The sequence below is a fragment of the Rhinolophus sinicus genome, linkage group LG13, assembly GCF_036562045.2.
Source record: "Rhinolophus sinicus isolate RSC01 linkage group LG13, ASM3656204v1, whole genome shotgun sequence".
Taxonomy (NCBI): Eukaryota; Metazoa; Chordata; class Mammalia; order Chiroptera; family Rhinolophidae; genus Rhinolophus; species Rhinolophus sinicus.
This window is the reverse complement of record NC_133762.1, coordinates 27,964,802-27,990,383: the sequence shown is the minus strand read 5'-3', so window position 1 is coordinate 27,990,383 and position 25,582 is coordinate 27,964,802. Positions and strand designations below refer to the sequence as shown.

The following is a 25,582-nucleotide window of genomic DNA, read 5'->3' as shown; positions in this document are numbered from 1 at the left end:
CAGACTCCATGTCATTTTCCCTTATAAGGGCATGTTGCCTGGGTCACTTGCCCAGGCCTAAAAAAGGGTGTCCTATGGCCCAGAAAGGGGAAGTGTCAATCTCATAGTCACACAATTGAATGCGACACCTGTGGCCCTCAGAAGGCCTAACACCATTCCCAGATCGTAAGCACCTCCAGGAAGCCAGGCCAGGTGCCACGTCTGCAAAAAACTGGGCACACCAAGTAGACCAGGAGCAGGAAACGCACATGCCCGTGGGGCTGGCCAGCTAAGGTTAAGAGCACAGTAGTCCAGATGGAAACAGAGGTGCATGGCCACGTGTAGACCCCTTCACAAAAGGCAGCTTCTATTCTGCTCCAGCTAAGGGTTGAAGCCCCCTGAAAATGAGGCCCAATGTTACCTGATTTTCCACTTACTGTGTGTGCTGTGTGACCTTGGGCAAGACACTGTCCCTCTCTGAACTTGTGTGGCCTCTGCTATGATGAGAGTACTAGTACCTACTTCTTAGGGTTGTCTGAGGATTCAATGAGATAATATATATAGGGTGCCCAGTAAACAATAAATAAATGCTCCTGCCCTGGGCTGATGGCTCTGCCTGAATGTGTCCAGGCTGCTCAGGCTTGATTGTGCAGGCCTCTGTGAAGCCCACTGGGCAAGGTCCCTGATCAGGCTCCCATCACACAGGAAATTTCAGGGTGTTGTGCTGATCAGAGGGGAGCAGTCCTGGAAGACACTAGCATTTGCCCAGTTTCTGCACTGGCACTAGAAGCTGATTGGTTATTTCCAAAGGCCTCCGGTAAATGTAAGATTTGGGAGGATGGGAGCATAGGAAGAGAAGGGGCAGAAGATATTTTGGCTTTTCTTACTTCTGCCTATATAAGGATGGCCTGACTCCAAGGCCCACAACATCCGGAAGGGGCTTCTGAATCACCAAAATAGAATCAGCTTTGTTGAGGGGGAGTTTCTGGGTAGAGGATTCAGAGCCATAAGACCTAACAGGAAGAGGAAGTGGCAAGCCCTCAGCTCTAGAATCAGAATCAGAGGTCCGTAGATATTAGAGTCATTGCATTTTACAGCTTGTGGGCGTAGAATGTTACTGCCACCCTGTTGTTTTGAGAATATGGGGAAATAGCTAAAAATCATCCCCAATACATAGAGCTAGCCAATAGAAACAGAATAGGAACCACATATATAATTAAAAAATGTCCAATAGCCAGTTAAGAAAGTGAAATTAATTTTAATAAAATGTTTTACTCAACTTAGTAAATCCTTTAAACTGTAATCAACATAAATTATTAATGAGATATTTTTACCTTTACTTGTTTGTATTTAGTTTTGAAAATCCGGTGTCCGTTTTCTACTTACAGCCCATCTCCATTCTAACAAGACATTTCAGTTGCTCAAAAGCCACTCATAGCAAGTGGCTACTGTATTGTCCAAGGCAGACATCGGCCATTTCCATCATCACAGAAAGTTCTTTTGTGTAGTGCTGCTCTAGGTCATTAGACCCTGTGACCACTAAAGCTGAAATGGACCTTCCAGAGCGTGTAGCTCAGGAGTCATAGATTCACATATCTTCAGAAACCAGGAAGGTGACAGAGTCAGAGACAGTGTAACACATGAAGGAGTAATGAGGACTGTGGCAAACAAGAGAGTTCACCCTCCAATTTAAGTTCTTAGACCACAACCACTCCAAAAAATTGTTGCCAGAGAGCAATGTGGTGCCGTATTCCCAGGTCATCTGCTATTTTCTTTTCCCAGAGAAGCATAAATCCAAGTTTTAATGGGAAATGTCCTGAAATATTTTAAATATTAGCAAGCAATTAACAGTTTAAACTACATGGAAGAGGGAACACAAAAAACAAAAAACTGTGGGCTGGAGGCAGACCTGGGGACCACTAGTTTGAAAGCTCTGTTATGATCTAAACCTTTCATGCCATGTTTTCTCAATTTGCCCCTCCAGACCCAGTCTCCACACTTTTCCTCCCTGCCTTGTGTCCCAGAGGTGGACCTGGTTGGGCTGCGTCAAAGGACTCCCTTGCATTCTGGCTTCTGTTGGTGCGATGGTTAATTTTATATGTCATCTTGGCTGGGCCCAGATATTTGGTCAGACGTGATTTTGGATGTTTCTGTGAAGATGTTTTTGGATGAGATTGACATTTCGATCAGTGGAGTTTGAGTAAAGCAGATTCCCGCCATACTGTGGAGGGCCTCACCCAATCAGCTGAAGGTCCGAAGAGCACAAACGACTGATTCCCCTGAGCAAGAGGGAATTCTACCAGAAGACTGCCTTTGGACTCTCTCCTGGGTATACATATACACACATCCTGATGGTTCTGTTTCTCTGGAGAACCCTGACCAATAATACAGCAGGATTTGGCCAGTGGGAGCCCCGCCAAAGAGTTCAAGGAAGGAGGAGAGAAACATCCAAGGCAGCTCCCTCCTTATGGAGTCACCAAGGGCTGTATGTGCCCCTGGACTAAAGGCTCTAGTTTCAGTTAGGCCTTTCTCTCCCTCAGACCTTGGGCTGGGAGGTGCTTCTCCATGACTAGCCCTCCCACTGGGGCCTGTCCTTTCCCTCTTGGTATCCCGTGTGCCCACACCCTGTAACTAGACCTTTTCCTAAACTCTCCTCAAGTTAGCTAGCTTATGTGCTTCCTGTTTCCTTTTGAGACACTGATTGCACACGCTCCTTTCTCAGACGAGGAAACCAAAGTCCAAATCGCTCAAGGTTGCCCAGGAGTCCAACGTGGCTTGCTGCCAATGACTTTTATTCATTTTTTCTTTCCATTTACCATCCCAGCTTCCATTCTTCTGCCTGCTTGACTCTATGGAAACTTTTTAGGTATATGCACTGGAATATGAACGAGTCTATCCTATCCTATGTACCTGTTGTTTATCGCTTCTACATGTTGCTGTGTTTTCCAGTGTGCTTTCTCCATATTTTAATTAAATAGTCCCCGCCCCCACAGTGATGGTGGCCTTCAGCTCCTTGGTCCCTCAAGCAACAGTGGTACAAACACCCTCCTACATTGTCTCCTTAGGGCCCCATTTTGCTAGGATATACCCCAGGAGTAGGTTAATGGGGCATAGAGAATGCAGATAACGAATTCCTCTAATTATTGCCAAGTTGCTTACCAGGCAGATGGTGACAGTTTATAGTCTCACCAGCAGAACACGAGTGTTTTTCTGTTTCCTTCCGTTTCACCATCACCTATCATTCCCTTTTCTGGTATTTGCCAGTCTTATCGGAGTATCAGTGAATCTTGGTTTAACTTGCATTTCTCTAATGACAAGTGGGTTTGAGCATCTCTTTATAAACCTGCTGGACACTTAGATATCCCTTTTCAGAATAGCATATTCCTAGCTTTCACTCAGTTTTATCTCGAGTGTTATGGTAGAAGGCTTCCAAAGGTGGTAGCCAACTATCCTCTCCCCTGTACGTGTTACGTGGATGCCACGGCTCCCAGCGAGGAGTGGAGTCTGTGCATATTTCCTCCCCTTGAACCAGGGATAACCTGTGACCTGTTTTTACCAATAGAATGTGGTAGAATCAATGCTCTTGGACTCCCAAGCCCAGGTCTTAAGGGACCTTTTAGCTTCCGATTTCACCTTCCTAGAAGCCCACTGTCATGTAGAGAGGTCCGGGCTAGACTCCTGGAAAGGCCACATGGCCACGGAGGGCCAATGGCCATGGTGGACATTCCAGCTACACTCCAAGCTGAGTGGCCCCAGCCACACCATGTAGAACAGAGACAAAAACATCTCTGTAGAACTCTGTCCAAACGCAGAAATGTGAGCCAATAAATCGTTGTGTTTTAAGGTCCTGATTTGGTGGGGAGGGTGATTTGTTATGTAGCCACAAGTAACTAAAACAAGTGTTTTGTTTTTGTCTCTTCTAACTTCTGGGTGCTCCTCGCCGGTTCCAGACATGAGTCCCTGGTATATTTCCAATGACTCTGCACCACCCTTGCCATCCCATCCTCCCACACCACCACAAGTACACAGCTGACTCCTTCTGGTCTCAGTCCAGTGCTGCCTCCTCAGAGAAGTCCGCCCTGACCACCCTGGCTAAAGTAGCCTCTGAGGCAGTTTACCACGTTGGCCTATTTCCTTTTCTTCTTAGCTGGCATTATGACCCAGAGTCATTTTATTTGTTTACTTGCCTACTGCCTGTCGCCTCAGCTAGAATGTAAGTTCCATGTGGTGGGGGACAGTGAATGAGCACATAATCAGGATCTACATAAACATTGCTCGATGACTATATGGAACAATGAGTGAGTGAGCAAAGAAATGAATCAAACAGACCCCCGATCAGAGGGTGAGAATACGTTCTCATAAATTCTGGTATAGATTCAGTTATCAAATATTTACTGAGCACCTACTATGTGTCAGAAACTGTTCTAGGTACTGGAGTAACAGCACTGAACAAAATACTTTGCATTCTCATAAGTTTATATTCTAGAGGGAGAGAAATTTAATAAGCAAGAAAACAAATAATACAGTGGCCTGACTAAATACTAAGGAACATATAGGAGCATAAGGAGATGGAGAGTAATGAGAATGACATTTTAGACCAGATGGCCCGGGAAGCTTCTCTGGGGAGGTGACATTTGAGAAGAAACCTGAATCGAGCGAGGAAACAAGCATATATTTGGGAGCAAAGTGTTCTAGACAGAGGGAACAGCACGTGCAAAGGCCCTGAGGCGAGAGAGTCTGAGTGTGTGGCTGGAGTACAGCAGAAAGTGGGGAGTAGTAAGAAAGTGAGGTCTGGGAGGCCAATTCTGTGGAACCACCCCAGCTCAGGAATTTGGGGCTTTGAAGCTCTTTTATGTCCACAAAGGCAAATAATCTCCAGGGCCAGTGTTGATTAATATTCTTTATTTTATAGCATTTTCAATCAGAAGTATGTGAAATCATGATTCATCTGGTTACAAGTCCCATTCTCTGTGAATGAACTTCTCTCCTCTCCGTTCCTTAGGAGTGCGTTTCCCCCCTCCCCCATGGGCTGCAACGGTGACTAACTGCTGAGGTCCTACTCATGGGAAGGTGGGGCTCATCCTCCAGCTTGAGGTGGGGTGGGGGGGGGCCTCTCCTCTCTCCTCCCCCCTGCTCCCAGGGAAACATCCATGACTCACTCGTGCTGTACTGAGGACAAGTTCAGTCTCTAGGAACTGCCTTCCCAGCCATGCTGCCAGGGAACTGCATCCCTCAGAGGTGCAGGAAGGGGAGAGGCGAGGCTTCCGGGCCCCTCGGGTGGCACCTTTTCTGATGCTGTGCTAACACTGGGCTACTCATTCCACAGACACTTCCTGAACATCCACTGGGCCCAACACTGTGGATGCCCAGATGCTTCTGTTTGAAATCAGGAGTGATTAAAACCCCGGGGAGACGCCTCCACCAGCCACTGCTCAGGGCAAGTCTCAGTTCTCCCATCTGTACACGGGGATTACCATACATCGCCTGCCTGAGACATTCCACTCCAGCCTTTCACAAGGCCCCAGTTTATCTTTTGATTTTTGTCTCGCCCCTGAAAAATGGGACCTTTGCTAATCAAACATGTTTACCACTTAGGGTGGGGTTGGGGAGGTAAAGACCAGCTGCTATAATAAGAAGTGGCTGGCAGCCACAGTGGCCCCTATGGGACACATGCGGGAGGGGCCCTGGCTGGAGAGGCCATGGGTGACCTGCGAGAGGGCAGGGCCCAGGCTTGGCCTGACTCCAGAACTGCGGCCAAACTGAATCAGATTAAACAGGAAAATCCTAAAAAGCTTGGGTAGAGATGTCAGCAGGGGTTTCTAGAACCCCCCTGATGTGCTTGGGAGCCCAGAGACGCATCAAGGAGGCTTTGCCCAGTCCCCACGTCCTCAGGAAGTCAGCTGCCCCTCCCTGTCTCTAGGGATTGAAAATAACTCTGGCTGCTGGGTGTCAGCAGGGGTAATATTCAAACAGCTGGTGTAGAATGGGCACCGACCAAGCAGAACATGCACTAGCTGTGAACAGCTGGAAGCAACTGGACTGGAACACCACAGCCTCTCCAAGGAAGGTGATCCCTGGAGGCAAGATGGTCTCTCCAGAGTGTAACCTAAAGTAGTCAGTGGGGAATGTTAGTGGTGCCCATGGGGATGGATGGCTTCCCATCCCAACTGTTCAAGACAAAGGCCATTCTAGATTTGCTTACTGTTGCTAAAATCAGGCTCTCTCTTGCATCCTACCCATGTAACAGCTCAGAGATAAAGGAGCTGGTTTGTGGCAGCAGATCTGGGAAAATTTCTGGGCCGGGAACAGCACGAGAGAGGAGAAGATGTCCTAGATAATGAACCTGTTGACCCAAGCGGACCACTAGAGGTCCCCCTTGTTTGCTGCACACTGATTGCAGCGAAGTGCTTGATCGTCCTGTATGATTCTAGCAGCAGGTGATGGCACAAGCCTTCCGGGAGGGTCCCCTCCCAGAGACAGTCTCCAAGGAGGACTCAGAGGGTCCGCAACGTGCCGTTGGCCAAAGTGGATGACGGTGTTGTGACACTGGCTGAGTGGTTGCGGGCCCAGTCCGGGAAAGTGCCCAGCTGGAAGATGGTCTGTGCCCAAGTATTTATGGCCAAGTTGAGCAGGAGGACGCCCATCAGGTTCATCAGGAAGCCTGCCCGTACCTGAAATAGAACGCAGATGGAAGGCGGGTCAGCAGGTGGCCCAGCTTACAGATGGGAAAACCGAGGCTCAGAGTCAGGAAGCCATTCACCCAAACTCAGGTTAGTGGCTGCCCCAGCCCCTCCCACCTTTACACTCTTCTAGACTGTCCCTCAAAGAGCTGCAAATGTCCCCATTCACTGAATGGTTTCTAGGTGCCAGGGGCATGCAGTTTTCACAAGGTCACTTAACCCTGAAAGTAATACTCCAAAGGTTGTTACTATTATTATTCCCATTTTACAGAAGAGAAAAATGAGGCTCAGAGAAGTTCACTTACCCAAGGCCACACAGGTGGAAAATAATCTAATTAGACCATTAAACAACCCCTGTGTGTACACACACACACACACACACACACACACACTATGTGTGTCCAGTTAAAGCTATACTTCTTTACTGAGAAGAATTTTTCTGCTGGAAATTTTTACATCTTTAAGTAGCTGGAAAGAGTTGCCCACTTGCTCCTTACCCAGGCTGACCTTATATATCATGCAGTTCAACCTTGGGCTGAAAATTCCTGTTTCCCAGCTGGGTTTCCTGGTTGTTCCAGCCTCGCGCTGACCAGCCGTGAATCGCATGGTATGAAAGTTACTCCCTTTTCAATTCCTTTTTCAATCTATTCCTCAAAGAGAAGGTCTCCCTGAGGTGCTACCATGCCCTTACCAATTGCCCTTTTTAATAAACAGGGGTTCAGAACCATCTCCAGGCAACTGTTATCAGGGAGAATTTTATTATTTTGCTTTATCCCCCCTTAGATGTAGCTTCGATGGCGCGCGATACTTGTTTTCCATTTACACATGCATTGGAAATTTTAAAAATACTGTTATTTTTTTAAAATGTAAGTTGAATTAGTAAACTTGTGAAATGAGTATTACCCAGGATGCTTCGTGAAGGGAGGCGGCCACCTGATAAGGTCAGGAAACTGCATTGTGCTGTTGGGCCTCTGTTCTAGGGGGTTCTTAAAGCTCCTGACAAGTTTAGAGGGTTACAAGGAGCCTGGTCTAAGTTTGCAGGGGGGGAGGAGGGAGGGGGGAAGGGGGAGGGTTGGGTCTTCCTTTGCAAGGGTCCCGGGAGCCTCACTCAACATGGCTGCTTAGTCCTGCCTTAGTTATTTTAATTAACAGCCACACTGTTACTCTCTGTTTGCTTTGTGATCTTTCTGATTCTCTCTCTCTCTCTCTCCATTTATCCTGTTGGGGTTTCTGAGCCTGGAAAGCCTGCATCATAAACTAGTTAAGCAGATGACCCTTTTGGTTGCACCAGCTTAGGAAGGGTTGTTTGCCTTCTGAGTGTCCAGTGTACAAACACCCCGGGCAATGGGTGGAGGGGGAAGAGGCAGCAGGAGGCCAGAGGAGGGAAGGGGGGAGAGGGTTTAGCAGGGGAGCATGGCCGAGAGGGAACACACTGCCCAATGGCTGAGCCCTGCTGAAAGCTGGTGGGTTCCCTCCACGGCCACAACCCTGGGCTTCTGTCTCACTCCCCAGCTGGCCGGACACGGGGGCCTACCCAGGGTTGTGTTTGGACTGCTGCTTCTGTCTCCTAAAGATTCTGGGCACAGGGAAGTTGGCCAAACAAGAAGAGAGAGCAGTGCCTGGAGTGAGGGGAAGTCCCTTGTCCTGGAAGCAACTTTGGAACGTGTCACTTGAGCAGTGTTTCCTGAAATTGCCTAAGCATAAGGACCATCCCAGAGGGTTTGCTAAAATGCATCTCCCTGGTCCCACTCAGAATGGACTCATTCGAAATTGGGGGCTGGTGGCAGGAGGAGCAGGAGTCCTACCTAGGGGTGTCCACCCCCCTCTCTGGGCTCTTCTAGAAAATGCCCAGACTCACCATGTCTTTGACCAGCAAGTGTCCAGAGGCGAAGGCGATTGAGTTGGGGGGCGTGGAGACTGGGAGCATGAAGGCGTAGGAGCAGCCGACTGTGCCAGGAATCATCAAATACAGCGGGTGCACTCTCAGACGGATGGCCTGGGCCCAGGACAGGGCGGGCGAGACCACGACGTGGAGAAGTATCGAGAAACCGCAACAAGAGATGGAGACAGAAGGAGAGCGATATGGAAGACAGATGCAGAGACAGCAAGAGAAGCAAAGACCACATGGGTAGAGATGGGCAGAGTGAGAGCGGACAATAGAAACAAATGAGAAGACAGATTTGGAGACACACGAGGAGAAATGTGGCCGGACATACAAATACACGGCAAAGAGAGATGTGATATGCAGAAATAGACAGACAGAGAACCAGACCAAGGGAGACACGGAGAGAACATTCTCAGGGTTAGTGACATTCCAGGGCCAGGCTGCAGGGTCATCGGGGAGAGTGGGAAGTGCTGATATACCTAGAAACCTCCTCCAATCTGAGCGTGCGCCCCAATCAGCTGGAGGCTTGTTACAACTCAGATGGCCAGGCCCCACCTCACCCAGAGTTGCTGGTTCAGCACGTCTGTGGTGGCCCAGAGAATCTGCATTTCCAGCAAGTTCCCAGGTGAAGCAGATACTCTCAAATAACAAGCCCCCTGCCCCCGCTTCTCTCAGCCAAACGGTCCAAGCCGCTGGGCTCTGGGCACCTTGGGTTGGAGCCTCACTGGACTATAGGGACAAAGAGAGCTCAAGATGGCATCTGTCGGCAAACATTTCCAACTTTCTAGGACTGTGTAGATCAAAATGTCTATAGGTTGGCCTCAGTCACTGGGCCACTGGTTCGTCACCTCTCCCCAGTGACATATTCACCTATAATTCATGTCGATCGCCTCTCCAGCCTTTTATTTAAGATAGGACAATTTTGGCCCTTATAGGGAAATTTTGCAACCCAAAGCATACACATTTTCTCGAAATGCACTAAAATCACCCCTTGCATGGAAAACATTTTGATTTTGATAAGCAACATTTAGAAGGACGTGTCCTTCGCTAGCAAAAGAGCCTCTGCAGATCTGGCTGGCTCTATACTCTCTTCCTTCCCCCCTCCCCCCTGATAGCACCCCCATCTCTCTTAATTGTCAGGTTCCTCAGACCCTGGGGAAGGGAGTGACTAAATCCTATCACAGTCAGCAAGGGGATGAGGACCCCCACCCCGCAATGTGGGTGGGAGTGTCACATGGCACGCCCGCTTTGGAGCACAATTTATCCCTATCTAACAAAATTGTAAATGTTCGTGCTCTTTCATCCAGGGATCTCAGTTCTAGGAATGTATCTAGCTGTCATCAAAGGTGCACCGAGAGGGAAAAAGGTTGAGGCAGCATTGGCTGGAAACAGATGGTTTAACCAAATCGGCAACTACTGATTCATAATAGAATATTCTCGTCATTGGCAAAGAATGAAGTATATCTGTGTATGTGAATACAGTGTGACCTCCATTATAAATGATAAACAAACATTAATAAACAAACAAAATCAAGGTGGTTCAGACAAGTGTGCCTGGTATATGACTGCATCTATCACTGCGTGAGTATACTCGCAACACTGATTTCATTTGGTCCACTTTGGGTTGTATTGAGATAATCAGATGGTTTGGTCTTTCATCTATTTAAATGCGTAAAACTATATCAATAGTTTCTCATGTTAATCACTTTTGAACTCCTAGTATAAACTCTGCCTGATCAGCCTATGTTGCTCTTCGCATATGACCCTGGATTCGTTGCACTACTCGCTTCTTTATTTGTTACACGTCAGGTTGAGTTACAACGTTTTTCCCTTTGCTCCCCTGGTTTGCTTTTGGTGTTGGGGTTTCGCTAACCTTACACCTGGATTGAATGGCTTTCTCTGGAACACGGTGGGGAAGTTGGCAGCTGTCTGTAGCTTGAAGGTTCTAGCTTTCACCCAGCCACCTCTCCAGGGCTGGTGACTTTCAGAGCAGTGGTTCTCAGCTGGGGATGGTTTTTGTCCTTCAAGGGGACATTTGGCAATGAAGACATTTTTGATGGTCATGATTGAGCGGGGTGCTACTGGCATCTAGTGGGTAGAGGCCAGGGGTGCTGCTACACATCCCACAGTGCACAGCACGGCCCCCACCACTGACCCGAAATGGCAGTAGTACCAAGAGGCTGGGATCTAGAAGGAGGTCACCGGTTTGCCCACCATTACGATTTCTCCTGTGCTTATTTGACCACTCAGATTTTCTACTTCTGCTTAATCCACATTTGGTCATTTATATTTTCCTAGAAAACTTTCCAAAGAATGGAATTTGGTCACTTTGGAAATATTTACTGTGTTTATGCATTTTTTGCAATAAACAACAGCACAGTACTCTTTTTAAAAATAAAAAAAAATCGGAGTTCTGACACTTTCATGCATTTTGGAAGAGAACAGTGAAAAATGGAGCTCCCGGATGGAGTGCCTGCTAGCAGGGGAGAGATTTCTGACCTGTGCGGAGGGGACAGGTGCGCTTCCTTTCCTCCCTTCCCTTCCCCAGAAGGACCCTCACCAGCTCTGACAGGACCGGCAGGAAGATGATGACGGTGGCCGTGTTGCTGGCAAACTCGGTGAAGAAGGCAATGACCGAGGTGATGAGCAGGACGGCCAGCACAGGTGGCATGTTCTCCAGGGGGTGTAGCTGATTACTGATCCACGCAGACAGCCCTGACTCCTGCAGAGGGGAGGAGGCAACAGCCGTATGGTCACATCCCAGCCCACCCCCATCTGCCACCCCTGAGGGCTGGGCCCAGGAGGGAGTGTTGGGGTCAATCCCTTCACAGATGGGGAGCCTGAGGTGCAGAGGGGGGAAGTGACAGGTCCGAGGTCACACAGTCGAGCCTGGACTTGAATCAGCTTCTCTGCTTCCTGAACTCTTCTCTGTTCCACACTCCACAGGCCCAGGGCCCACACCACGTAACCCATGTGGGTCTAGCACCCCTGAGCTCTAGGGGGAGCAGAATTGGACCCCCCATGATGTCTCCCATTCTTCCAATGATGGTTATTCATTTTAAAAATACTGACACACAATTATTTACACAAAATATTAATCTTATAATTATTATATAACATATTAATATGCATAAAATATGTAAAATATATACAAGATATAATACATATCATATATAATATAAAAACATGTATCAGATATAGTATATCAAATACAACACTATCAATATGATTACCAATAATAAAGATATTTATGATCAGTAATAAGGGTTATTATTAAAATGACAATAACACAAATATTAACACTATTAACACTGTATTATTCATTATCATAAGAATCACCATTATTGAAGCTTTATCGGGCGCCCGGCACCTGCATACATTACCTCCTAGACTCCTTCCATCCATCCCGTAAGGTGGACATTCGTCCTATGTTACAGACGAGGAAACTGAGCCGGGCAAAGTTTTTATGATACCCATGGTCCCTAGTAGCAATGACTGAGATGCATTTCACACTCAGGGCCATGTACTTCTGTAAGCTAATGTGCTCCTGCAAAACTCCCTGTCATCCGGGTACCCTCCGCTGGACGTGCCAGTCTGTCACCGCCCCTCTTAATGAAGAGCAATGCCCAGAGCTGACCACAACCCTCCAGGACAGAGAAAGGGCCAGATTGTTGCCTCCCTGACTCCAGACTCTGCCCTGCCATCAGTGCTGTAGAATTATCTCCATGCTCTCTCCACTGACTTCTCCAGGAGTTACTCTATTTACTAATATCTAATATGTACACTCTCCCCCAGCTCTGCTCTCCTTAATTACCCAGCGTTCAACACGCCTTCATTAAGACCCCAAAGCAGCAAAGCTGAAGATGTAAAATTGTGCTCGATGCTACCCCCTGGTGGTAACATGCAGCAATAGCTCAATAAACCTGCAAGGTCGTGTCCTGCCGGTCGTTTCCTTTTTTTCTTTTTCTTTTTCTCATTAAACTTTGTTTTAATGTGTCTCAAAATTCTGTGACAGATTTTTGGTCAAGTTGTTTCCAATAAAAAGCACTGATTTTAAAAACTAATAACTTAAAAACTGCCACACAGGAAAACACATGGTCCACAAAACATTCTCCTTTCCTTCTGAAGGTTTTACCACAGCTGTAGGCTTAGATGCTGATGGAGGGCAACGCTGCGTCAGTCCCCTAAGATTTGGAATCAAGTGTATGTCTCCCGTAGCCCTTTTATCAACCCAGCATCCTCTGGTACCAATCCACTTTGGTTTATCAAACAAACTTTCTACATTTCTTTTATGTTTAGTAGAAAATTTACTGCTTACCCAGAACTTAAAATTTCACAATGGATTCTAGAACACAGCATACTGTTTTTACATAAACCAAAGAATACATTTGTCCCTACAATCTGGCTTTGAACTTACCTCCAACGAACGAATCATAAATGCTTAAAGATATTTTCCCCTAGGAGAGAACTTGTGAAATTAAGGTGCTTCTTTCACATCTTCCCTGTTTGTCTGATAGCCTAGAAATTATGGCACATGGCAGAGTTGAGACTCCAACCCTCCTCTGGCCCAGGGAACCCTATATGGAAAAAATGGGGCCACTGTTTTTTCCCAGAGGCCACAGCCCTGGCAAAGAGACCGACAGCAGTGTGTGCAATTGAATGAAGAGGGGCTGGCGAGGGAATATTAATGACTTGGATGAATGAGGAGCCAAGAACTTCCCTGCAGCCAGGCCTCTGGGTGATGGGCTTCCAACCAATGTCCCAGCAGCCACTCACGTCCTTGCTTCAGCTCCCACAGCTAGAGAAGGTCTGACAGCTACATGAGAGAGGAGAACCCCCGGCTGTCTGGATTTCTCTTAAGGACCTGCTCATTCCCATTCCCGTAGGAAGCAGAAGCTCTGTTTCCTTGAAAACACACTACCCCACAGTGTCCCCGGGACTCTGGGACCAGCAACAGGCAAGGTCAGAGGCGGTATGGCCAGAGGGTAAGGAGAAAGGGCTCTGGAGTCAGACTATATAAGTGTGTTCTCCATCATAACCCTTTCCAGCTGTGTCATCCTGGTTAAGTAACTTAACCTCTCTGTGCCTTGATTTCTTTATCTGTAAATGGGGATGTAATAGTACTGATCCCAGACAGTTATTATTGGGAGAAAAAGAGCTAATCTAGAAAGCACTTAACAGACTGCTTGGGTACTTGGTATGTGCCCAGTGCATGCCAGCTGTCATTAGTAGCATCAAGTCTCGAGATGCCAGAGGTGGCAGAACACTTAGAAATCGCCCAGTGCAATGGTTGCCAAACTGTGAGTCCCAAAAATGCCAAGAGGTGCCTGTCGCCACACTGCAAAACGGTGGGAAGGGGAGGCTAAGTGTCAGGATGATGCCCCCCTCTTCCTTCTCCTCTCTCACTTCAATCAGGTCCTCTTCTAGATAGATCTCTGCGCTACATAGTAGGGTTGCATCTTACAAGGAGGGTGTTATGATCTAAGTTAAAGGTTTAAAGTTGAAATCTCAATAAAAAACACCCTTGAAAATCTCTTACAAGGCTCATAAAACACAGCAGGCTTGGCTGTGTGTTTACAATTTTGTGTAATAATTCGTAGGCAGAGACAGCCAGTGAATTTGATTAAAGGAAAGAAAAAAGAAAAGGCTTGGTACGTGAGGTGAACACTCAAACCATTGCACTGCTTATAAGCTGTGTGATCTTGGGCAAATTAATGAACATCTCTGTTCCTTGATTTCTTCAAGGGGTCATGGTAAAGATTAAATGAGTGCATGTAAAAACAGTTCCTGTACATAGTAAGCACTGAGTATGATTTTTTATTATTTATTTAACAACACAGAACTTACTCTGTGCTGGGTGCTTTTCTAAGTACTTTGCTAATATTAACTTATTTGATCTTCACAACAACCCCATTAGGTAAGCAGTATAATTGCATCCATTTTATGGTTGAAGAATCTGAGGCACCGAGAGGTTGTGATTTGCCCAGTTAAGTGAGATGCCTTGCCTTAGGAATGGAATTCTGAGCTCAGAATGACCTATTCAGAAATTGAGGGTTATAGGCGACTTCTCCAATTAAAATAACAGTAACAATAAATCTCAGCTCTGAAGCAGGAAATGAGGGAAAGGGGAGAAGACTCATGCTTCTACTTGCCTACAGGGCTTGCGTGATTCTGATTTACATCAACTTTCAATAACTTCAATATATTTGCAGACAAGTTTGTTGTGGTAGAGATGCAATAAGATAGATGTGAAGGTGCCAGAATAAGGCCAGTTGTTTATCCATGAGATAGTACAATTACAGGAAAAGCAGTGAGGTTGATAGTGGCCCCGGGTTTTAGCACCGCGTACGTATCAGCCCTCCACTAGGCACTTTTCATACATCCATCGTGTCATCCGTCCTCAAAACATCCCATCTCATAGGTCATATCCCACAATAGTTACTGAGTGAGCATGTAATACACCAGGCCTCTTCTAGATGCCGGAAACAGTGGTGGGTAAGATGGATATGACCTTTGCCCCCATGGAACTTACATTCTGGTAAGAGAGACCCCAGGAAACAAACAAATGGACAGGGTCATTTGGGGGGAGAGTAGATACGGGTTAGCAGAGTGATAAGAGGGAGAGTGACTGGGTATATGGCAAGGCTCCTTTAGATAAGTTGGCAGGAGGTCCTTTCTGCCTTGGGACCTTGGAGCTGAGACCTGAAGGGTGAGGCCTCAGAGATTTCAGGGAGACGAGCATTCAACAGGGAGAAAGCAATGCAAAGGTCCTGGGGTGCAAATGAATCTAGTGTGGCTGAGGAATGTTAATGGGCCAGTGAGACTGAAGTGGAGCCAATGAGAGGAGAGAGATAGGAGCCGACATCAGGAGGTGGGAGGGCCAGCCATTCTGGGCCTTGTGTGTAGGCCAGTGGGAGCCTTCAGACTAGAGTCTAAATATATGGGCAGTTTTGCAGCAGGAGAAAACTGGGGAGACCATTAAGTGGGTGTAAATGAGTTGCCCAAACTCAGAGTAAGCCCTGGGACCTGCTTCCAGCCATTCGGAACGAGCACACGGGAGTCCACACATCCAGGCTCACCATGGGCCCCATCCAAAGACCTCTAAGCCACAGGCGATCACTGTGGCCTGGCAAGGGCACTGGGCAGGGACCAGGCAACAGGACGTGCCATGAGCATTCTGGTCCCTCTGGAGCAGGCTGTGCTGCCTGGGGAGGGGGTGGTACCAGCAGGGGCTGGGGGAAGGGGACAGCGGCTACACAAAGCCCTCGTTGAACAGAAACCCCGGCCGGCTGCCCAGGGCTGGGCCAGGAGCCAGACTGGCCTCCCAGCATGCTCAGCGGTCCTGCAGCCCAGCCGCCACTGAGAGATGGGCTTTGCCCACCACACCCTGAGCTCAGAGAAGCCTCTAGGGTGCAGGTCACCCCTCTGCCCCCTGCCTCAGGGTCAGGCTAAGTGCATCTCAGTAAATGGCACATTTCCACAGAGTTGTTCCGGGCAAGAATCTCTGTGTCATCCTTGATTCTGATTTCCCCTTTTCCCCAACGCCCAATCATAATAACCAACTATGTCGGGCTATGTTCTAAGTTCTCCACATGTCTCCACTTATTTAATAATTGTAACAACTCTATGAGATAGGGACCATTATCATTCCCATTTTACAGATAAGGAAACTGAGGCACACAGCTAAGAGGTGGAAGATCTGTGATTCTAATCCGGATAGTCTTGTTCCACAGCCCATGCCTTCTACCACTGCATTGTGTGGTCTCCTTAAGACCTGAATAACATGTCACTTCCTCGGAAGACACCTTCCTTAATACCTCTCCAGTAGGAGGCAGCAGTGAGAAGAATCAGACAGACTTGAGTTCAATGCCAGCTCTGCTTCCTATGAGCTGTGTTACCCAGAACCAGTCGCTTAACCTCTCTGGTCTTTGGGATTCCTAAAACAGCAGTACTTTTGCTCATCCAGCCTTTGGCTCCTTTTGAAGTCTGTACTATTGTACGTGTGTTATTTATTGAAAAAAAGGAGTAACATAAAAATCTATCTCACAAAAAAGAATGGCTGTATAGAGAACCTGAATGAGCCACCCAGAGCCCCCTTTCCTGTTGCCCCAGCGCGGGGAGTGTGGGCAGCAGACAGCCTCCACTATCAGCCCCTGGCCCAAGGGTCGTCGCCTTGCTAGAGGTCACACCCACTCCTGGGACAGCGCAGCTCCACAGACTGATGGAGGGATGCCCGGATATAAAGGCCTGGCCATCTCAGACCAACTGGGCTGTCTCTGAAGGGCCATCTCAGCTTGGCACTCCCTATAGGGTTGGTGGAGCCTTCACAGGGCTTGCCTCACAGCTGTACATCTCCCCATGCCCTCTCCTGCTTCGTTCCTTCCTCTTCCACGGGAGGTGACCTCAAGGTCACCTAATAACCCCACTGCTCGATTCTCCATCTCAGAGTCTGCTTCCTGGAAGCAGAACCTGCACTAACCATGGAATAAAGATGCACTTCTGCTTGCTATGGAATGCATCAGCATTATCTTCTTTAATTACTTCTAACAACTCCACAGAGTAAGAACTTGGAGCCAATTGATAGATGAGAAAACTGGAGCCCAGAGAGGTTAAGGAACTTGGCCAAAGTGCCCGAGCAAGGAGTAGTAGAGTACGGGTTTGAATCCGGGTATTCGGATCCCCAAGCTTGGGTTTCTGACCAGCATGCACCTTAATATGGTCTTAATTTACACTGTAACACTATTTAAACCTGAAATTTTCAATTGAATTTAAAAAAGAAAGCAATCTGAGAAGCAATTTCAGGTTTCCTTGACCGTAATTTCAGACTGACCCTTAACTGGTTTTGAAGGTGTCAGCTTACACGGAGAGATTTAGGGCAGGGCGGGGCCCAGAATCGTGAGCTGTGGGTTCAAGGCTGACTCTGCCATCTCCTGACTGCAAACAGGAGGAATGGCAAACACAGGAATGCTATTTAGTTTCAAGTTGCCTCCCTTTCCTCATCTTCGAAATGGGACAGCAATAGCATTTACTTCAGTGGTGTTTATGAAGATTAACGGAGTCAGTGTTTGCAAAGTGCTTAGAAGCTGAGCCTGGCGTTTGGAAAGTTCTTGAGAATGAGCCATTAGGAGCTGGGACTCTGAAATTAGATCAATGGGAGTTCAAACTCCAGCTTCCAAGCAGAGTGCAATTGTATGACCTTAAGAGAGCTGCTTAGGGGGTGGTTGGTTAGCTCAGTTGGTTAGAGTGCGAGGCTCATAACACCAGCGTTGCCGGTTTGATCCCCATCTGGGCCAGTGTGAGCTGCGCCCTCCACAACTAGATTGAAACAATTACGGTACTTGACTTGGAGCTGATGGGTCCTGGAAAAACACACTTAAAATAAATAAAGGTTTAAAAAAAGAAAGAGAGAAAGAGAGCTGCTTAATTTTTCCATGCCTCAGTTTTCCTACCTGTAAAATGGGGGTAAAAAATATTATTAGCCTTTGGGGTCCGGGTGAGGATTCAATGAGAGAATCTCTTATAATACATGTGGGACACTGAGGCTGCACTTCCCCTGAGCAGGGAGCACGACCCTGAGAGAGTGCCTCCTGAAATTCTGCATCCTCAGTGCCATATGCGCCTCACTCTAGTCCCAGCCCCGCCTCTGAGCTCACAGAGCCCTGTAGAATAACATGAATAATAATGAATTAATATGAGTAATATCTAACATTTACATCACCGTGGCTAAGAACTATGATATAAATATACACTCTTAGAGCCAAATGACCTGGTTTCTAACCCTGAATACATAGCTGTGTGACCTTAGGCAAGTTACTTTACCTCTCTGTGCCTCATTTCGTAATCTATAGAATGGGGATTCTGATGGCATCTACCTCGTAGGCTTGTTGGGAAGTTTAAATCAGTTAATATGTGTACAGCACGCACGTTGGACAGTACCAGGCATGGGGGTGGGGGTGGGGAGAGCCCAATATGGTGGTGGCCCCCTGAGCTTTCAGAACCCTCCAGCCACGATATTAGTAGTAGTAGCAGTAGTATTCCGTTCACCTGGAGCTCCCTGAGGGGCTAGATCATACCTCCTTCCTCTCCTGCGCAGCACCAGGCACTGAGATGGGAACTTGGATTATCCCACCCGGCAAATGAGGAATGTCCCCTGCAGGGACGGTGCAGTCGCTCACTCTGAGGCTGAGCCTGCAGCCCCCCCCCCGCCGCCACACTCACCTCACAGCCTTTGGCCATGGCAAAGCCCCCTCCCAGGAGGAGGATGATGTTCCAGGGCACCGTGTCCTGGGCCTTCTTCCATGTCAGCAGCGGTTTTGTCTCTGTGTTGGGAGCTGGGCAGAGAGAAGACACATAGCCTGAGGAGGGGACACTGGCCCCGCTGGGCACAAACCCACACACACTTGGGACACTCAGTCTGAGGAGGGGACACAGGTCCCGGCAGCCCTATCTTTGTGCGGACACTCAGGGTTCTCCAGAAAGCCACGATCTGGCTCCAGCATCTAATTGTGGAACTTCAAGGGGGAAAAAACCAAACAAAAAACCCACAAGCATCATGATGGGGCATCTGCTCTATTCAGAATGAGGGTAGTTTTCATGGCTCCCGCAGCTTGAGAACCTCCTGGAACCTGGCACCACCTCCTTTTACTCTCTCAGCAGCCCTTCTGGGTAAGTGTTACTTTTGCCCTCAAGCAAGACAAAAGGCTCTCTTTGTAACTGGATGTGTACAGAGAAGAGAGAAAGAGGAAGGAAATTACGGAGAATAGAAACTAAGGGTATCCTTGGCCCCTGGAATTATGGGATGATTTCTATGTTTTCAAAAGGGGCAGTATGTGCAGTGGTTAGATGGGGGGGGGGGTTTCAGTAAACTCTTTTCTGTAAAAGGTGAGAGAGTGAATAATTTAGGCTTTGCAGCCTCGGTTGCAACTGGGCTGCCATTGTAGCATGAAGCAGCCATAGACAAAACATACACGAATGGGCGTGGCAGTGTCACCAGGAAACCCTGCTTTCCACAGGGTCTTGTCACTTACTAGGAAAGGAAAGATGGACAGGGAGGGCCATGTTTCACGAAACACATTTTCTTGCACCCAACCTGCTGCCTACGTAAATGTTACTTCTCTGTAGCCATTTGAGTTTGCAACCCCCGTTCAGTAGAACTACTAAAGCCAGAGGTGACAAGTGTCTAAGGGACCTGCTCGTTTTTAAGTGGAAAAGCAAGGCCCAGAGAATACAGGAACTTACTCGAGGTCACCCAGCCAATTAGTGACAGAGCTGGGATACCAGACCTCTATGTCATGGTGCCCTCACCACAGCCCCAGACAAGAGGAAGCTCCGGGTCTTATAAGCCCACCCACAGGTGACAGAACCATGGATGGGACCTGATCCAGAACAGCCAATCCATAAGCTGGCCAGGAATCTATGAGGCAACGGGGTAGACTGGTGGGGGAAGATCTGCCCAAATAAGAGTAAACGAGACCAACCCGATTCTTCCTTTCAGAAGCATCGGTGGGAAGTAGAGAGACAACAGGGGAAGAGAAGTGACAACTACAGGTGAAAGGATGGACAGAGAAGCCACATGACATAGGAGGGGCATGAGGGGGCTGCAGTTCTGCGAGGAAGTGGAAACGGAGGAAGTAGATACTACGAGGAAGCAGAAACTGTGAGGAACAGAAAGCACGAGGAAACAGCTACTTGGAGGAGGCAGAGACTGTGAGGGAGCAGACACCCTTGAAGGAGTCGCCACTGCGAGAGAGTGGAAGCCATGAGGAAGGAGAAAGGCTGTGGGACTAGCAGCTACGAGGCGCAGAAAATGAGGCGGCAAGAAGCAGCAGAAGCTGTGGGAGCAAGTACGAGGAGGGAGTGGTGGGCATTACGAGGCAGAGGACGCTACAAGGGAACAGAAGTTATAAAAAAGCCGGGACTGCCATGAAGCAGAAACTATAAAGACACAAAAGCTAGGAAACAGTAGAGACTATGACGAGACCAAGAAATGGTGCACAGAGTGAAAGGTGAGGGAAGTTACTTGGAAGCAAGACGGAGAAGCAGAGATGGAGGGAACAGCTCAATCCTGTTCAATCGTGAGTCCCAAAGCCCACAGCCTAAGCCTCCCTGGAGCCGGCACCAGCCCCCTCGAAGTCCAGCTCTGCTGGGAAATCCTCTCCGTACTGACCCTTCCCCTCTACTCCCCGTACACAAACCCCCACCCCTCCAAAATTGGAGCTATCCTGTGTAATACTCGATGTTTTTCAACAATAGAAAATAGATTATGAGCCTTATTTCCTATCGCATTGTCCTGGACAGAGATTACCCTGACACAGCCTCTGTCACGGGGGGGGGGGCAGTGTTGGCACCTTCCAGACACCTGCTGGGAAGCCCTTGGAGTCTGAAGGCCAAGGCCAGCCTACAGATGCTTTGCTCTGGAGGGCTCAGTGATTCTTTTGAGCTGAATCTGAATGCTTTTAGGCACTTTTGCCTCAGTCCCCTCAGCTTGAGGTTCATGTAAACCCAGCTTGAGGTTTTCATGTCTGGCCCCTTAGGTAACCGAGTTGCAACGTCTGCCTTGGGCCCAGGGGCGGCAAAGTTCTTCTGTAAAGGACCAGAAAGTCAATATTTTGGGCTGTGTGGGCCAAGAGATAAAATTGAGGCTATTGCGTAGGTACTTATATAACTAAAGAGAATAAACAAGTCCACGAATTTCTTATTGAAGAAATTACAAACTTTACTTACGGACACTGAGATTTGAATTTCATGGAATGTTCATGTGTCAGGAAATATTTTTTCTCTTGATTCTTTCCAGGCATTTAAAAATGTGAAAGCCATTCTTAGCTCAAGGGCTATACAAAAACACACAGCCCGCGGTATTTAGCACGTGGGTGTCTGGCAGCCCTAGGTGCCCAGACAAGGTAACCACTCAGACAGGAAACCAGGGTACGAAAGAATCAGGGCCTGTGGCTCAGGCAGTGGGGCTGTCAGAACCCGGGCTTGGGCCCTGCCTCCAAGGCCACCGATTCCCATGCCCCAGGCCACAGTCTTTACTGAGCCCACCGAGATCCCCGCTGTGTCCACCTTACCTTTAAAGTCAAACCACCACTTGATAGAGGGCCTTTGCGACGGGAAGAAGAACAAGATGGTGACAATGGCTACACCGGTGACGGCATCAGAAAGAAACCTACAATGACAAGACCCCAAAGCATGTGACCTCAGGCCTCTGAGCAAACCAAGGTTTGGCAGATTTACAAATGAGGATTTGTGGGAGGTGGGAGGGAATTAGGGTCTCTGTAAAGGGGCCTGGTTGGAGGCCTCTGGCTTCTGCCCTGCACTGAACCCAGTATGGGTGTAACCGCCCATGGACGGACGTAAAAGCCCTTTATCCATAGCTCCCTGGGGCATGTAGCCGCTGCTTGAACCAAACAAATGTTTATCTTCCTAATTCAAGGACCCCAGGAAGAGGGATTTGACCAAAGAGGGAAGAATCTGAGAGCCACAGAATACTAGGGTCTGTGGAGCCCCCATGGACTCCTGTAAGAGCCTGTATTTGTTCAGCTTCTGCTTGCATTCCTCCTGGGATGGGCAGCTTACTACATGGAGATGCAGCCCATTCACACCAGTAAAACCGGACTCAGAGCCGCTCAAAACCTAACTACTATCTTTCAAGGATCACAGTGTGTTCTGTGCAGACATGAAACTCACAGAAGTCTCAGAAACAGCCCTCGGGGGCAGGCATCTTTCATTTTAGATGAAGAATGTGAGGCTCAGAGAGCAGAAGCAACTTGCTCAAGGTCAGACCATGGTGATGGAGGAGATGGGCGATAAACCGAGATATTTCTGGCTCCACCTTCAATGAAGCACAGAGCCAGCTGCTAACAAAAGCTTTTTCAGCCCACACATTTGGGAAGAGTGCTCAAATGGCCAAAAAACTGGAAAAGATGGCCAATATCACTATATTAGAAAAACACACATCAAAAACATTAATGGAGTACTACTCGTCTTGGAACAGACAGGCAAACTTGAAAAGGGGGATAATACCAAATGAGCATGTTGGGAAACTAACAGGGGTGGAGGGAAAACAAACAGGTTTAACCTTCTGAAGGGCAGCATGTTTCAACACCCCTTGACCCAGTTATTATACTTGTAGGAATTTATCCTCAGGAAATAAGTGGAATCTTGTACACAGATTATGTACACGGATGTCATTGTTGATAATAGTAAAAAAAAAAAAAGACTTTTAGTAGAGGCCTGTTTAAATAAATTGTGTTTAATAATGTACTATATATATATATATATAAAATGAAATACCCTGCATCTGTTTTTTTAAAAACAAAAATATAATATCAGGCTTTATGTACTGATATAGAAATACAACCAAAGGAATTGATAAAATAAATGAAGATACTCCTATTCTATAGAATACTAAGCAGTGTTTAAAAAGAATGGAATAGCAAGTTGTCCATGATCATATTATTGTATTTTCCAATTTTTTGTTATATGTACACATACATGTCTGTGTGTATATTAATGTGTGTGTGTGTGTCTGCAATGTTGTGCACCAAATTGTTAATTGTGATAATGAGTGGGGGGTTGGACAGAGGTAGATTAAAGGCAACTAACTTTTCCTTTTTCAAGTCAGCATTGTTTATAATGAATCTTCATAACTTTTATAATTAGCCAAAAAAAGAAAAAAGCAGATCACAAATAATATCTTCACTGTAATCATATTTCTTATTTAAAAATCTTGTGTTTAGGTAGATTTCTGTTTACCTAGTTTGCATGTATTTTTAAAGTTAGTTTTATTGAAGTGTAATGAACAAGCAATAAAATGCACCCATTTAAAGGATACGGGTAAATGAGTGCTGAGTAATGTGCACAGTCCTGTGACCACCAATGTAGTCGAGATGTATGAACAGCTCCCAGAAAGGCATTTTTTAAGTCATTAAAAATGTATATCAGATCTGAGGATGGAGATTCTAGGTGATTTTCACTTTCTTTGTATTACTGGAATGTTTATAATACCCTTTTTTTTTTTTTTTAATCTGAAGGAAAAATAACAAAGTACCTACATTTTGGTACTATAACAATCACCTACATTTTGGAAAAATGAAAAGAATAGTAATGAGAATAAAAGAATGCTAATAAGAGCCACTTCTCTTGGCTCCATGAAATCATGTCATTTCTCCCTTGTAACAACCCTCGTGAGAGCAGAACTTGTATCATCCATTTTAGCAGAGGGGAGACTGAGACTCTGAGCTGAAACGTGTGGCGCGGTCTATCCAGTATGGCGGCCAGCAGCCATGTGGAGCTAGTAGACACCTGAAGTGTAGGAAGACCAAACCGAGAGGTGCTGCAGTGTAAAATACACACCAGTTTTGAAGATTCAGTATGAAAAAGAAAAGCAAAATCGCTCAGAAATAATTTTTATATGGATGACATGTTAAACTACTATATTGGGTTAAATAAATTATCAAAATTAATTTCATCTGTGCCTACTAAAATTTTGTGCATGATGTATGTAGCTCCCATTCTCTCTCTCTCGGATGGGTCTGATGGAAACCATCAGCTCTCACCCCAGAATCCTCCCTGTTGGACCCCATCCTGTGGGGCCCCAGAGGCTCACCCGGGGGTGAAGAAGTTGGCCCAGCCAGGGATGAACTTCGGGTCCCGGGAGAAGAGGAGAATGGCGAACATGCAGAAAAGGATGAAAACGGCCTGTTCAGCAAACCTGTGGCATAGAGATGCAGACACATGGTGACTGTGGGTTCGGGTGGACCACGGCGTGGAAAGGCCTCAGGCAGGTGCCCACAGCATGATGGGCCCGGGCCCTGCCTCTGAGAAACTGAAAAAAATAACTCACTCCCCAGGGAGCCCGCAGAGTGAGGAGGGGGGTGTCCCATGGTGTGTTTCCTGTCCTGGGGCTTCCACACTCCCCAGGAAGGTGTGAGCATCAAGCACCCCTCCCACCAAAGTATTTATACATTCCCACCAGGGATTTCCCAGGGTCCTAAGGAGGAGAGAAAGAGAGACAGAGAAAGAGAGAGAGAGAGAGAGAGAGAGAGAGAGAATCAGAAAAGCAGAGAGAAAGGAAACAGATAAACAGAAACAGAGAGGTAGGCAAAGAGAAGAACAATCTCCATAGAGGCAGATGCAGAGAGGAACAGAAATGGAGAGAGGGGTACACAGAGGTAGAAAGAGAATCCTCAACATTGGAGCAAATATCTACCCAATGTGTCCATTTCACGGATTGGGGAACAGGGCCCAGAGAGGGTTAGTGCCTTGCCCAAGACTACACAGGAAGTTAGTGGCAGAGTCAGCCTGTGTGCAGGCCTACTAACTCGTAGATATTTTCACCACATGAGAAACATGCATTAAACAAGGTCCTGGAAGCCACCCAAGGCAGTCCCACCCTGTGCATTAGAAGGGAAGGTGGCAGGTCCCCATCCCAAGTATACCCTGAGGGGCTTGCTGGTCCTCAGGGTACCTACCCCAGCACCAGGGCAACAGGCTGACTGTATAAGCCACCTCCCTACCCTCGGTCTTCAGGATCCCATTTCAGGCCATTGGTCCTGAAATTCCCCTGGGACTCAGCTCCCGGGGACCCAGGGGTCAGGCCAGCTCTCTCCCCACCCCAAAGACCCCCATGCCACGTACTTGATGGGTCCCAGGTTCTGGAATTCCTCCCGAATCACCGCTCCAGCCCTCTCTTCTGCATCAGCTCTGATCTCAGATTTCTTCTTCCGCCACCCCCTGAAACAGAAAGTGGGGAGTTCAGGAGTAGCCACTAACTTCTTCCCTCACCAACCAACACCTGGCCAGGCCTCATTATCTCTGTTCTGGAGACTGCCATGGCCTGCTGAGCCTCCCTGCCTCTGTCTTCCCTTTCTAAAATCTGTTCTCCCATCTACAGCCTGGATGACCTTTCAAAACTGTGAATCTGATCATATGACTTCCAGGCTTAAAATCCTTTAGGGGGTCAAACAGACACATGAACAAACAGACAAATGAATGAAATGAAATAGAAAGTCCAGAAATAGACCCAACCACAAATGGG

General features: G+C 47.4%; 1 protein-coding gene across 1 annotated transcript in view; it reads right to left on the bottom strand.

Annotated features, from left to right (window-relative positions):
• Positions 1 to 4,861: 4,861 nt before the first annotated feature.
• Positions 4,862 to 25,582, bottom strand: part of SLC13A3 (solute carrier family 13 member 3) — a 61,088-nt gene continuing 40,367 nt past the window's right edge. Inside the window, exons 7-13 of the mRNA XM_019749727.2 lie at positions 25,183 to 25,278; positions 24,152 to 24,256; positions 21,612 to 21,709; positions 18,763 to 18,875; positions 11,105 to 11,266; positions 8,518 to 8,655; positions 4,862 to 6,650 (exon numbers count right to left, since the gene is read on the bottom strand). Of these exons, the coding sequence (XP_019605286.1) occupies positions 6,474 to 6,650; positions 8,518 to 8,655; positions 11,105 to 11,266; positions 18,763 to 18,875; positions 21,612 to 21,709; positions 24,152 to 24,256; positions 25,183 to 25,278 (889 nt within the window). The 3' untranslated portion in view covers positions 4,862 to 6,473. The remainder of the gene's footprint in view (positions 6,651 to 8,517; positions 8,656 to 11,104; positions 11,267 to 18,762; positions 18,876 to 21,611; positions 21,710 to 24,151; positions 24,257 to 25,182; positions 25,279 to 25,582) is intronic.